Source organism: Mirounga leonina, unplaced genomic scaffold, assembly GCF_011800145.1.
Source record: "Mirounga leonina isolate KUSES-001 unplaced genomic scaffold, KU_Mleo_1.0 Mir_114, whole genome shotgun sequence".
Lineage (NCBI taxonomy): Eukaryota > Metazoa > Chordata > Mammalia > Carnivora > Phocidae > Mirounga > Mirounga leonina.
In genome coordinates, this window is record NW_023270265.1 from 13,653,372 (window position 1) to 13,665,560 (window position 12,189).

The following is a 12,189-nucleotide window of genomic DNA, read 5'->3' on the forward strand; positions in this document are numbered from 1 at the left end:
AGATGCAGTAAGCAGAAAATCAGTAAGGACACAGTTGAACTGATCAACACCAGCAACCAACTATATCTCATTGACATTTATTTATTAAATACTTCCTTCAACAACAGCAGAATAAACACTCTTCTCAAGCTTACATGGAATATTCACAAAGATAGGTCACATCTCAAGCCATAAAACACACTAAAATAAATTTGAAAGAATACAAAATATGCTATCAGACCACAGTGAAATTAAACTAGAATAATAGAAGGATACCCAGGGATTAAACAACATGTGATTATATAACACAGAGGTCAAAGAAGTCTCAAGAGAAATTTAAAAATATTTTGAAATAAATGAAAATGGAAATACAACTTATCAGAATTTGTGAGATATAGCAAATGCAGTGCTTAGAAAGAAATTTAAAGTACTAAATACATATATTAGAAAAAGAAAGATAAAATCAACACCTAAGCTTCTACCTCAGGAAATTAAAGAAAGTAAACCTAAAATAAGCAAAGAAAAGAAATAATAAAAATTAAAGCAGAAATAAATGAAATTGATAACAGCAAATCAACAGAGAAAAATCAATAAAACCAAAAACTGGTTCTTTGCAAAGATAAATAAAATCAATAAACTTATAACCTGGCTAGTCAAGAAAAAAAGTGAGAGGATAGCAATTACTAATATCAGAAATAAAAAGGGCCCATCACTACTGATTCTATGGACATTAAAAGGATAATAGAGGAATTTTATCATGCCCTCAAATTTGATAACTTAAAGAGACCAGGTCCTTATAAAACATAAACTACCAATATTCACAAAAGAAAAAGTAGATCATGTGAATTGACCTATGTTTATTAAAGAACTTAAATCATTAAAAACTATACCAATTCCCTCCAATCTCTTCCACAAAACAGAATCATACAGAACACTTCTTAACTCATTCTATGAAGCCAACATTGCCCTAACATCAAAGCCAGATAAAGACATTTAAAAGAAAAGAAAAAGAACTATAGACCAAAATCACTCATGAACACAGATACAAAAATCCTCAACAAAAATATTAACAATTGAATCCAATAATATATACATATAATTATACACCATGACCAGCAAAATTTATTCCAGGTATGCAAGGTTGGTTCAACACTTGAAAACCAATTGATGTAATGCAACAAAACAGGCTAAAGAAGAAAAATTATATTAACATATAAATATACACAGAAAAAACATTTAACAAAATCCAAATTCATTCACGATAAAAACTCTCAGGAGACTAGGATTAGAGGAGGGAAACTTCCTCAACTTGATAAAGAACATCTACAAAAAAAATCTACAGGTCACTTAATGATGATAAACTGGATGCTTTCTTCTAAGATGGGGAACAAGGCAAGGATGTCCTCTCCCACCACTCTTATTCAAGATCAAATTATAGAAGTCCTACCTAATGCCTAAGACAAGAAAGGGAAATAAAAGATACACAGATTGGAAAGGAAAAAATAAAACTGTCTTTAATCTCTGATGACATGATTGTCTAAGAAGAAAATCCCAAAGAGTAAACAAAAAAAAAAAAAAACTCCTGGAACTAATAAGCAATTATAGCAAGGTTGAAGGGTACAAAGTTAATATACAAATGTCAATTCCTTTCCTATATACCAGCAATGAACAAATGGAATTAGAAATAAAAAAACACATCATACATTAGCTTCACCCAAAATGAAATACATAGGTATAAATCTAACAAACTATGTACTGGATGTATAGGAGGAACACAACAAAACTGATGAAAGAAAGGAAAGATCTAAATAAATGAAGAAATATTCCATGTTCATGGATAGAAAGACTCAAAACTGTTAAGATCTCAATTCTTCCAAATGTGTTTTATGGAGTCAATGCAATCTCAATCCCAATTCCAGCAAGTTATTTTGTAGTTACCAATAAACTCATTCTAAAGTATATGTGAAAAGGCAAAAGATTTAGAATAAGCTACACAATACTGAAAAACAAAGTTGGAGCACTGACACTACAGGATTTCAAGACTTAACTATTATAAAGCTACAGTAATCAATACAGCATTGTACTGGTGAAAAAACAGACAAATAGATCCATAGAGAGCCCAAACACAGACCCACACAAATTCAGTCAACCAATCCTTGAGAAAAGAGCAAATGCAATTCAGTGGAGAAAGTTCTTTTTGACAAATGGCATTGAAACAACTGGACATCCATAAGCAAAAAATATATATATATATATATATATGTATATATATATATATACATATATATATACACTTTATATATATTTTACCCTTACAAAAATTAACTCAAAATGGCACAAAACTATAAAATTTCTAAATGGTAACTGTATTTGATGCCCAAGGGCTACCATAACAAAGTATCACAAACTGGGTGGCTTTAAAAAAAAAAAGAACCCTCAAAAAGCTCAACAATTAAAAAAGATTTTTTTAATGGGCAGAAGATGTAAACTTACACCTCACCAAAGAATATATGGAGATGGCAAATAAGCATATGAAAAGATGCTCAACATCATATCTCATTAGAGAGCTGCAAGTTACAACATGTTACTACATACCTATTAGAAAGGCTAAAATCCAAAAAACTGACCAAACCAAATACTGTTAAGGATGGAGATTCATTGCTGGGAATGCAAAATGGTACAGCCACTCTGGAAGACAATTTGCACATTTTACAAAGCTAAACATAGTACTGCCATATGACCTAGCAATTGTATTCTTAGGTATTCACACAACTGATTTTAAATTTATATCCACAAAAAACCCTATGTTCAAATGTTGATAGTTGCTTTATTCATAATCATCAAAAACTGGGGACGGGGAGGGGAGGGGGGAAACTGGAAACAACCAAAATGTACTTCAATGGTTGAGTGCATAAACAAACTGTGGGACATCCACACAATGTAATATTATTTGGTGATAAAAAGAAATGAGCTATCAAGCTATAAATAGATATGGAGGAACCTTAGTGAATGTTGCTAAGAAAAAGAAGCCAGTCTGAAAAGGCCACACTCCCGATGATTTCAAACTATGTTACAAGTCCTCTATCAGATACGTATTTTGCAAACATCATCTCCAAGTGTGAGGCTTGTTTTTATTTTCTTATCAGTATCTTTCACAGAAGTTTTTAACTTTGATAAAGACTAAATTATCAATCTTTTCTTTCATGGTGATCCACAGATGATTCCTTTTGGTGTAGTATCTAAAAACTCATTGCCAGCACCAAGGTCACCTGTATTTTCTCCTACGTGATCGTTGTGGGCAAACTATCTCCTAAAAGGATATTTTGAAGTCCTAACCCCTAGTACCTGTGAATGTAAATTTATTTGGAAAGAGGCTATTTGCAGACATAATCAAGTTAAGATGAGGTCCTAATGCAATGACTGATGTCCTTTTAAGAAAAGAGAAATTTGGACACAGACGCAGAGGAAGAAATCCATGTGACAACAGAGGCAAAAACTGGAGTGATGTGTCTAGAAGCACTGACTTAGCAATAGCAAGGACTGCTGGCAACCACCAAAAGTTAGGAAGAAGCAAGGAAAAAGATCCTTCTATAGAGACTTCAGAGAGAACATGGCCTTGTGACAAAATTTCAGAATTTTGCCTCCAGAACTGTGAAAGAATACATTTCTGGGGTTTTGTTTTGTTTTGTTTTGTTTTGTTTTGTTTTTGAGCCATCCACTTTGTAGCACTGTGTTATGGCAGCCCTAAGAAATTACTACATATGCTGGTACCAGAAAGTACAGTGTTGCTGTAGCAGATACCAAAAAAAAAAAAAAAATGCAGACGTGGCTTCGGAATTAGGTAATGGGTAGAGGATTGAAGAGTTTTGAGGCACATGATAGAAAAAGTCTAGAATGCCTTGAAAAGATTGTTAGTAGAAATATGGACGTTAAAGATGGTACTGTGAGGGGTCAGAGAGAAAAGAAAGGAATGGTGAAAAAAGCACCTACAGTCTTAAAGAATACATACACCATCTTAGAGAAGATGTATACTGTCAAGAATAGAATGTTGCTAGGGGCGCCTGGGTGGCTCAGTCGGTTAAGCGGCAGCCTTCGGCTCAGGTCATGATCCTGGAGTCCCCGGATCGAGTCCCGCATCGGGCTCCCTGCTCAGCAGAGAGTCTGCTTCTCCCTCTGACCCTCCCCCCTCTCATGCTCTCTGTCTCATTCTCTCTCTCAAATGAATAAATAAAATCTTAAAAAAAAAAAAAAAAAGAATGTTGCTAGCAATATAAACTTTAAAAATCCTTCTGGCAAGACCTTAAAAGGAAATGATGAATATATTATTGGATACTGGAAGAAAAGCAATCATTGTCACAAAATGGCAAAAACTAGCTGAATTATGTTCTACTGTTGGATGGAAAGTAAAACTTAAAATTACAATAGACCCTTGAACAAAGTGGAGGTTAGGGGCACTGACCTTTATGTAGTAAAAATCCATTTATAACTTTTGACTCCCCAAAAACTTAACTACTAAAAGCCTATTGTTGACTGGAAGCCTTGCCAAAAACACAGAATCAATTAATACATCATTTGTATATGTATCATATACTGTATTCTTTTTTTAATCATATACTGTATTCTTACAATAAAGTAAGCTATAGAAAAGAAAATATTATTTAAAAACCATAAGGAAGAGAAAATATATTTACAGTACTATACTGTTATTTATTGAAAAAAATTCACATATGCGTGGACCCATGCAGTTCAAACCTATGTTGTTCAGGGGTCAACTGAATGAACTTGGCTATTTAGCTGAGGAGATTTCTAAGCAAAGTGTGGAAGATGTCACCATGGTTTCTCCTTGCTGCCTATAGCAAAATGCAAGAGGAAAGAAATAAACTGAGGAAGGAACTGTTAAGCAAAACAGAACCAGCACTTGATGATTTGGAATATTCTCAACCTATCTAATATATCATGCTCTGGAAATAAGACTAAGGGTATGGCTGGACAAACTTCAGTGAGAGCATAGCTCCACTCACAACTTGATTTCAGACTTCTAGCTTCCAGAACTGTGAGAAAATACATATATTAGGATACTAAGAGCACAAACCACAAAAGAAAAAATTGATAGAGTCATAAAAATTTTAAAACCCTGCTCTTTAAAAGATAATGTTAAGAAAATATAAAGATAAGCCACAGGCTAGAAGAAACACCTATCTGAAAAAGGACTTGTATTTCAAACATATAAAAACCCTTATAACTCAACAAGAAGACAAACAACCCATGTTTTTCTAAATGAGCAAAATATCTGAACAGACATTTCACCAAAGAAAAACTATGGATGGTAAATAAACATATGAAAAAATGCTCAATACCATTTGTCAACAGAAAATGCAAAAGAAAACAATAACAAGATACCACTACAGACCCATTAGAATGGCTGAAGTGAAAAACACATGCACACAAACAATACAAAATAGTTCTAGCAAAAATGTGGAGCAACTGGAACTCTCAGGCATGGCTGTCAGGATCACTTTACTCATTACCTTGCTTCATTTTCTTAGAAGTACTTTTCATTACCTTAAAGTTTACTTATGTATGTAAGTCCTTACACATCTGCTCACATGTTTACTATCTCCCTCAATATAAGTACCATGGTGACTTGTGTCACCATGTGTCATCTCAGCACCAAGACGAATGGCACAAAGTGGGCATTCAACACATACGTATTAAAAGGACAAGAAAGAAATGATACGAAGGAAGTAAATTTGAGAAGGCGAGGAACCTAGTCATAGCAGTCCACAGATGGCTACCTGCTGGTGTAAAAGAAAATAAATTTAGACCACCAGGACTGTGCACATTCGAATTACCTGGAGCGCTCTGCAAAATACTGATTCCAGGCCACAGCAAACCAATGAAATCAGAATCTAAGAATGGGATTCAAGTTTTGATCATTGAAGTTCTCCAGGTGATCCCAGTGTGAAGGCCAGATAGAAACCTACTGAGAAAATGGAACCTAGGCTGTGGAGCTGTACACACTGGGGTGGAAATCTGGGGCAAGTTACTTAACCTCCCTCAGCCCCAAAAATCTCTTCTACAAAGTAGGAATAATACACACTTCCTGAAGATTGTGATTATACACAAAGCTCTTAGTAAATGTAAATTTGCCTCTCCAGGGCAAACGTGATGAAATTTTCATTGCGTAGTATGATAAATGTTAATTCAATCATTAATTCATACCTTCTTTTGTTACCTGATTACTGAACTGAACATTTGCATTGGTGAAGTTCAGAAATGCTAACTTTTTTCACCATCCTGATGATAAGATGCTGCCTGAACTATGTCTATTTTAAATCTATGAGTAACTAAACTTTGAAGGGAAATCTAGCTGATTATTTATACCAGTGATTCTCAAACCTGGATGCAGGTTAGAATCAACCTAAGCTTTTTTAAAAATAACCAATACCGATGTCCAGACCTTGTGCAAGTCAATTAAATCAGAATCCCTGGGGTAGGTCCAGAGTTATCAGTATTCTTTAAAAAGCTAATTGATCTGTGATTCTAAAACACAGCGCTGAAAAACACCTGATTTGCACAAATGACATCCAATGCTAACTGCACATCTGAGTCATTCATGGAGCTCTCAAAAAATATTGATTCCAGAACCCTGCCATAACTTAGTGATTCAGAATCCATGCACATGGAGCCTGTCATTTCAAAAGCATCATAAAACTTCCCCCTGGTGATTCTGACAGAAACCCACAGGGAACCATTACTTTATATCATGCATTTACTCTCCCTACTATATACCAGCAAAGATCATTTAGAACTTTCACCGGCCTTCCATGCCAAGCCTGCCCAGTTGCTTTTAATCAGTAACTGATACAACACATCACAGAAAGTCTGAATTTTACAGATCTTTTCAGAACATTTTAATGTGCAGACCACTGACCCACATCATTTACCATACGCTGTGCCCAGCAACAACTATGCAGGCCGCTGGTCTTTCTAACTAAATCCCATTAGGCTGCCGATTTGGGAATGACAAAATGGGATGCCCAGGCCTTATTTCCCTTTAAGTGGTATACAACACCAGGACTAATGAAATTAACCTCACTGGTCAAATGAGTCTGAATGAAACCTAAGTCGTTTTCTGCACCTAGAGGCAAATTGTTATATTTGCTTCCCACCGAGAGATAATGAAATCTAAGGAAAGGCAATCCCTGAATTAGGAACATTAACAGAGTGCCCTGCAATTTTCAAACTCCACTAAACACAGTACCATAGCAGGGGCCTTAGAGAATGATTTTAGGGGAGTCAATCAATCAGTACACATATCACCCTGGCTGCACTACCAGGGAAATGATAATAGCATTTAAACAACCAGGCATTATTTTAAGCTTATTAAATACATTAATTCATGTGATCCTCACAATAACCCTACCAAGCAAGTACTATTCTTATTCCCGTTTCATAGAAAAGAAACAACAACACAAATGTACACAGAAGTTAAATGATTTGAACAAAGACACAGAGTTAGTAAGTGGCGGTTTTTGAACCCAGGCAATTTGCTTCAGTCTGTTACCTTAACTACTACACTTCAGTGTAGATGAGTGATGGCCAAGCAGTCTTAAAACAATTTTTTTAAAGTTAGGCTGCAGCAGAAACTGGAGATCAGACTGTGTGTACTATGGGTAAGTTACTTAACCTCTCTGCACTATTTTTGCACCTGAAAAAGAAAGATAATGACAGTACCTGCCTCACTTGAGTTGGGGTGAGGATTAAACAAAACAATGCATGTGATATACTTAGAACAGTACTTAGCATTTTTTAAAAGAGCTGTGGGTGTCAGCCCATATTATTATTTGTATCACAATACAGCACAAGTGGTCAGGGAGAAATGACAACCTATTAATCTGAAAATCTCTTCTGGTGATCTTAGAACTGTAGATTCTGTAAATCCCCAGTACATCAGATCCAATATGAAATGCAAAATAGAAGATTTTCACAAGAACTTTACAACTGCCACTGTGACCAAAGCCCTAGCCCATCCAGTTCAAGACTGATTCAGTCTGACAATGAGAGCCCCGTTTGCTAGAGTTTGGCCTTTTTAGCCAACATCCCCAATTATCAAGCTGTATAAATATAACCACACCAGAAGCCAGACTTCCAAGGAGCCGGAAACAGTGCATTCAGGGTTCATTGGAGAACAAGAGCCTGTCAGGTGGTAAAGGTCAGCCCCCCTTAGTTACATTTGCATAAACAAAAGAAAAACAAAATGAGAACTCAAACAAAAATAGGTAACATTCATCATGTGCTCGCCACTTATTAAATGGTTTCCATATATTGCCTCATTTAATCCTCAAAACCCACTTCCAGGGTCTAACATTCCCAGAGAAAACCACACAACCCCCACTGGTTGATCTCACTTTAAATTCATGACTACACATCTCAAACAGGTATTCAACACTGCTTGACAGTCCAATCCCATTTCCCTAGTAAGTTCACTTTTCCAGTCTCCAGAAGGACGATGGCACATGTGTCTCCTCCAAGTTCTAACACCTCTTCTCCTCTCCCCTGTGCCCTTTCGGCCAATGACCGCATCACAGACACATGGTGCCACTACCCCATCTGCATCCACACTGACTGTCATAACGGAATATGTGTTCCTGTCAATTCAAAGCCAACTACCCACGTGCCCTGGGGTCTCCTCCCCTCTCAGATATTCAAGGACTTCCCCCTGCAATGTTCCCATCTCTCATCTGCAATTCTCCCTATGCGTTCAATCCCACTGGCATATAAACATATTCTAGTTTCTTCTATCTTGCAAAAAAAAAAAAAAAATCCACTTGACCTTAAGGCCCCTCTACTCCACTGAAGTCTTTCTTATTAAAATGATTAAAATCCTAACTCTGCAATTATCTTACACAGTAGCATTCGCCACAGTTAACCACCACCTCCTCCCTTTTTTGGCTTCCCCTCCTCTTCTTTGTGTACACTCTCAACCTAAGTGTTCAACCAATCCCTTCGTTTAAATACCATCTATATAGTAGTGATTCCAAAGCCCTGACATCACCCAGGACTTCAGACTCAAATTTCCAATGGCCAATCTAACAACTCACCTTAAAAATCTACTAGATTTATGTTATGTATATTTTACCATAATAAAAATAAATAAATCTGCAAGGTGACAGAGGGAGAGGGACGGAGAGATAAATCACTATGTGAAAAAAACCAAGGGTGGCTAGATGTTAATGGTAGGACCCAGGTGGTGGGTATACAGAGTTCACCGGAAAATTCTTTCCAACTATGTTGTTTGTTATGTTGCACGTTGGAGAAAAACCTAGTGGGCATCTCAAACCTAACATATTCAAAACCTAATTCTTGGTTCTACCCCTTCCAAAAATGAAAACTACCCCCCACCTACAGTTTTCCTCATCTCATTAAAGAGAGGCAAAGTAGGCAAGGCAAAAAAAACAGGACTCAGCCTTGACTGGCTATTTCCCACCTGTAATATAACTCCTTCATGGCAGGAACCCTGCCTATCTTGTTCGTGTATATTCTCAACTTCCAGAACAGTGCTTGGCACACAGGAGGTGTTCAAAACATGCTGTTGAATTAACTGATGAATTAATGCTGTTTCTTGCTAGGCCCCTCAACCCTCACTGGTCCTTGAGTGGGAATGGAGTTCTTGGCCTCTAAACCTCCCCAGCCCGAGCCAGCGAACACCATGTCTTAGTACCTTAGTATTAGATTATGGCTTCTTACCAATCATATCAGCTCCATGCTCCTCAACGAGAGTTCAAGGCCTTTCTTTACCACAGAGCCAAGGTGTTTCCTGCCCCAAACCTGTCACACACAGGAACCACAACACATATCACAGTACAGCTGGGCATCACACTGCCCAGGCTGAGGGTCCTCACCGCCCCGCCAGGCTGCAGTGGACTCGGGCCTCACTCTGCCCAGGGCCTGCCCGAAAACCAGCGCAGGCAGGCCTCCTGGTGTCTAGGGCCACAGCCCACTCTTTCGGCCCCTGGGTATCAATGGCATCTCCCTCTGGGACCACAGGGTGGGCCCAAGTCCGCCCTCTCACGCTGCTGCGCAGCGGCCTCCCCCATCGTCCCCCGTCCCACCTGACCCCCCACCACCTTTCCTCACCTGGCCCTGCCCCGCCCCGCCCCACCTGGCCCTGCCCCGCCCCGCCCCGCCCCCTGGCCCCAACCGCCCCCGGCCCGCCCCCAGCCCGCCTTGCCAGTTGGGTTCTCGCGGGAGCCCGCCGGCCCTGCGGGGTCGGAGCCGTCCAATCCCAGCGGCGCCCACGAGCCTGCGCACTGGGGCCTCGTCGCTGCCGGGCTGGCCTGAGCCCGCAGTGCCTCCCCTGCTGGCCTTCCGAGGCACTGCAGCGCTCACCGGGGACACGGCGGGGGCTTGTCTGTGGTCGTTGGTCCACCACCCTGTTGTACATACCACTTTCCTAAGCTAGGCTCCTGATGCCAGCAGCATTCTGAGCCATGCCCACATCTGGAACTACTGACGACTGTGTTCCCTAGGGGTGGTCACTTGGTTCATACTTACCCCTGACGGCACCCCCCCCACCCGCGACCGCCAAAACCGAGTTGCAGAGGGGCCAGGGTCGGGGTGGGTTTGCAGTGTCAGAGCAAGACAGATGGAGTGTTTGGGCCCTTTGGACAGGACAGACTATTGCAAAAGTCACTAACCTGTGCTAGACTGTGAGGTCAGTTGGCTACAGGTCAGCTGGGAGTTTCAGTGTTTTCAGTGTGTAGGGAATTCAGGATGTAAACATTGCCTCAATACATGAAGCCAGAATATTTTTATCTTGGTGAGTACATCTCTCTCCATTTGGTCCTGACCAGATCCAGTTTCCTTGAAGTCATGACAAGACCTGCCTCTCTTAGCCCACAGCCTTCAACGGTGGTCTAAGGAGACAGCCATATCCTTGAGCTGGGAGGAGAGAGGGGGCTGCTGAGCAAAAAACGGCCACCGTCTGTCCAGGCATGGAGGGGTCAGCTCTCTGCTCTGTGAGTCACTGACAATAGGTAGATGCCTTCTCTCCATCAGAGGCCTGGTTTTTCCTCAGCAGCCAAGGCGCCCTTCAGGCGAGCTAAACCAGTGCCAGCGTGATTCTTCTTAAAGATGGACCCCATGTCTGATGTGTCTTTTGTTTTTCAGTCTCTAATATCAGAACTCTACACATGGTCACCATTTCACAAATAGGAGCAGCATGAATGAATTGAAATGTTATGAATATTGTAATGTCCCTACATAGATGGCTGTCCGGGGACACACAGAAGAAAGAAGTCCCACCCACAACATCAGGAAATCCCTGAATGGAGACTAAATGAACACTTGGTCAAAGTGACCCTGACGTCTCTATCCCCCAGCTTTCTTCTAAACCACACAGTACCCTCAGAGGCCACTGCCCCAGAAGGCTTTTCTTGGCTTCTGTGAAAAATTCAAAGAACTGTAGAGTGTGTTATCAAACTTTCTACCACTCTTTGGAGGCCTTTTCAAACCCTTGTGTCTGATCAGTTATTAGTAGTGCAAGGAGTCTCACAGGCCTGGACTTCAGTCTCTGCTCTGCTACAGAATAGCTGGTGACCTCGAGCAAGTTACTTCCCAACTTCTGCCTCGGTTTCTTTTTTTAACAAAAGAGGCCATAGGGTTGTAAGTGCTTAATGAGACAAAGTACAAAAGCTTCCAGCACTGTGTCTGGCACTAAATGCTGCTTCCCTTTCCCAGGAGAATGGTTTCACACATTTTGCTAGGACTGTGGCTCTTCAAGAGTTGCTGCACTCATTGTTTCCACCTCTTATTGTCTGTTTCTCTCTAAGCAAAGGACTCACGGCAGCTGTGGCCTCTGCCCTGTTGTAGGTAAGGCTGGATACCCTTCACAAATTAGACCAGACATATGCACACACCAGTCATTCAAAATGCAGGTCTAGAAGACCAGGTTGCTAATATTCCCTTTCCTCTGGGCCCCAGGACTCAACCTCACAGGACTCTCCACCACACAACCCCAGGCCCTTGCTCCTTATTACAGGCCTGGTCCTCCAGCCCAGACCTCAGTCTGCCTCTCCTAGTCCATCCCTCCAGGTCCCCTTTCTAGCCTAGCTGAGGAGTCTCCTGGTTATCCCCCCCGGCCACCCCCCATTGCCCCACAGACACCTCCTTCTAATGTCCTCCTTTGCCTTAGGCTCACTGCAGATC

At 40.2% G+C, this 12,189-nt stretch overlaps 1 protein-coding gene across 1 annotated transcript in view; it reads right to left on the bottom strand.

Annotated features, from left to right (window-relative positions):
* The window catches only part of PTPN20 (protein tyrosine phosphatase non-receptor type 20), a 126,659-nt gene extending 116,808 nt beyond the window's left edge, over positions 1-9,851 (bottom strand). The window contains exon 1 of the mRNA XM_035023570.1: positions 9,730-9,851. Within this exon, the coding sequence (XP_034879461.1) occupies positions 9,730-9,736 (7 nt within the window). The 5' untranslated portion in view covers positions 9,737-9,851. The remainder of the gene's footprint in view (positions 1-9,729) is intronic.
* Positions 9,852-12,189: the final 2,338 nt, after the last annotated feature.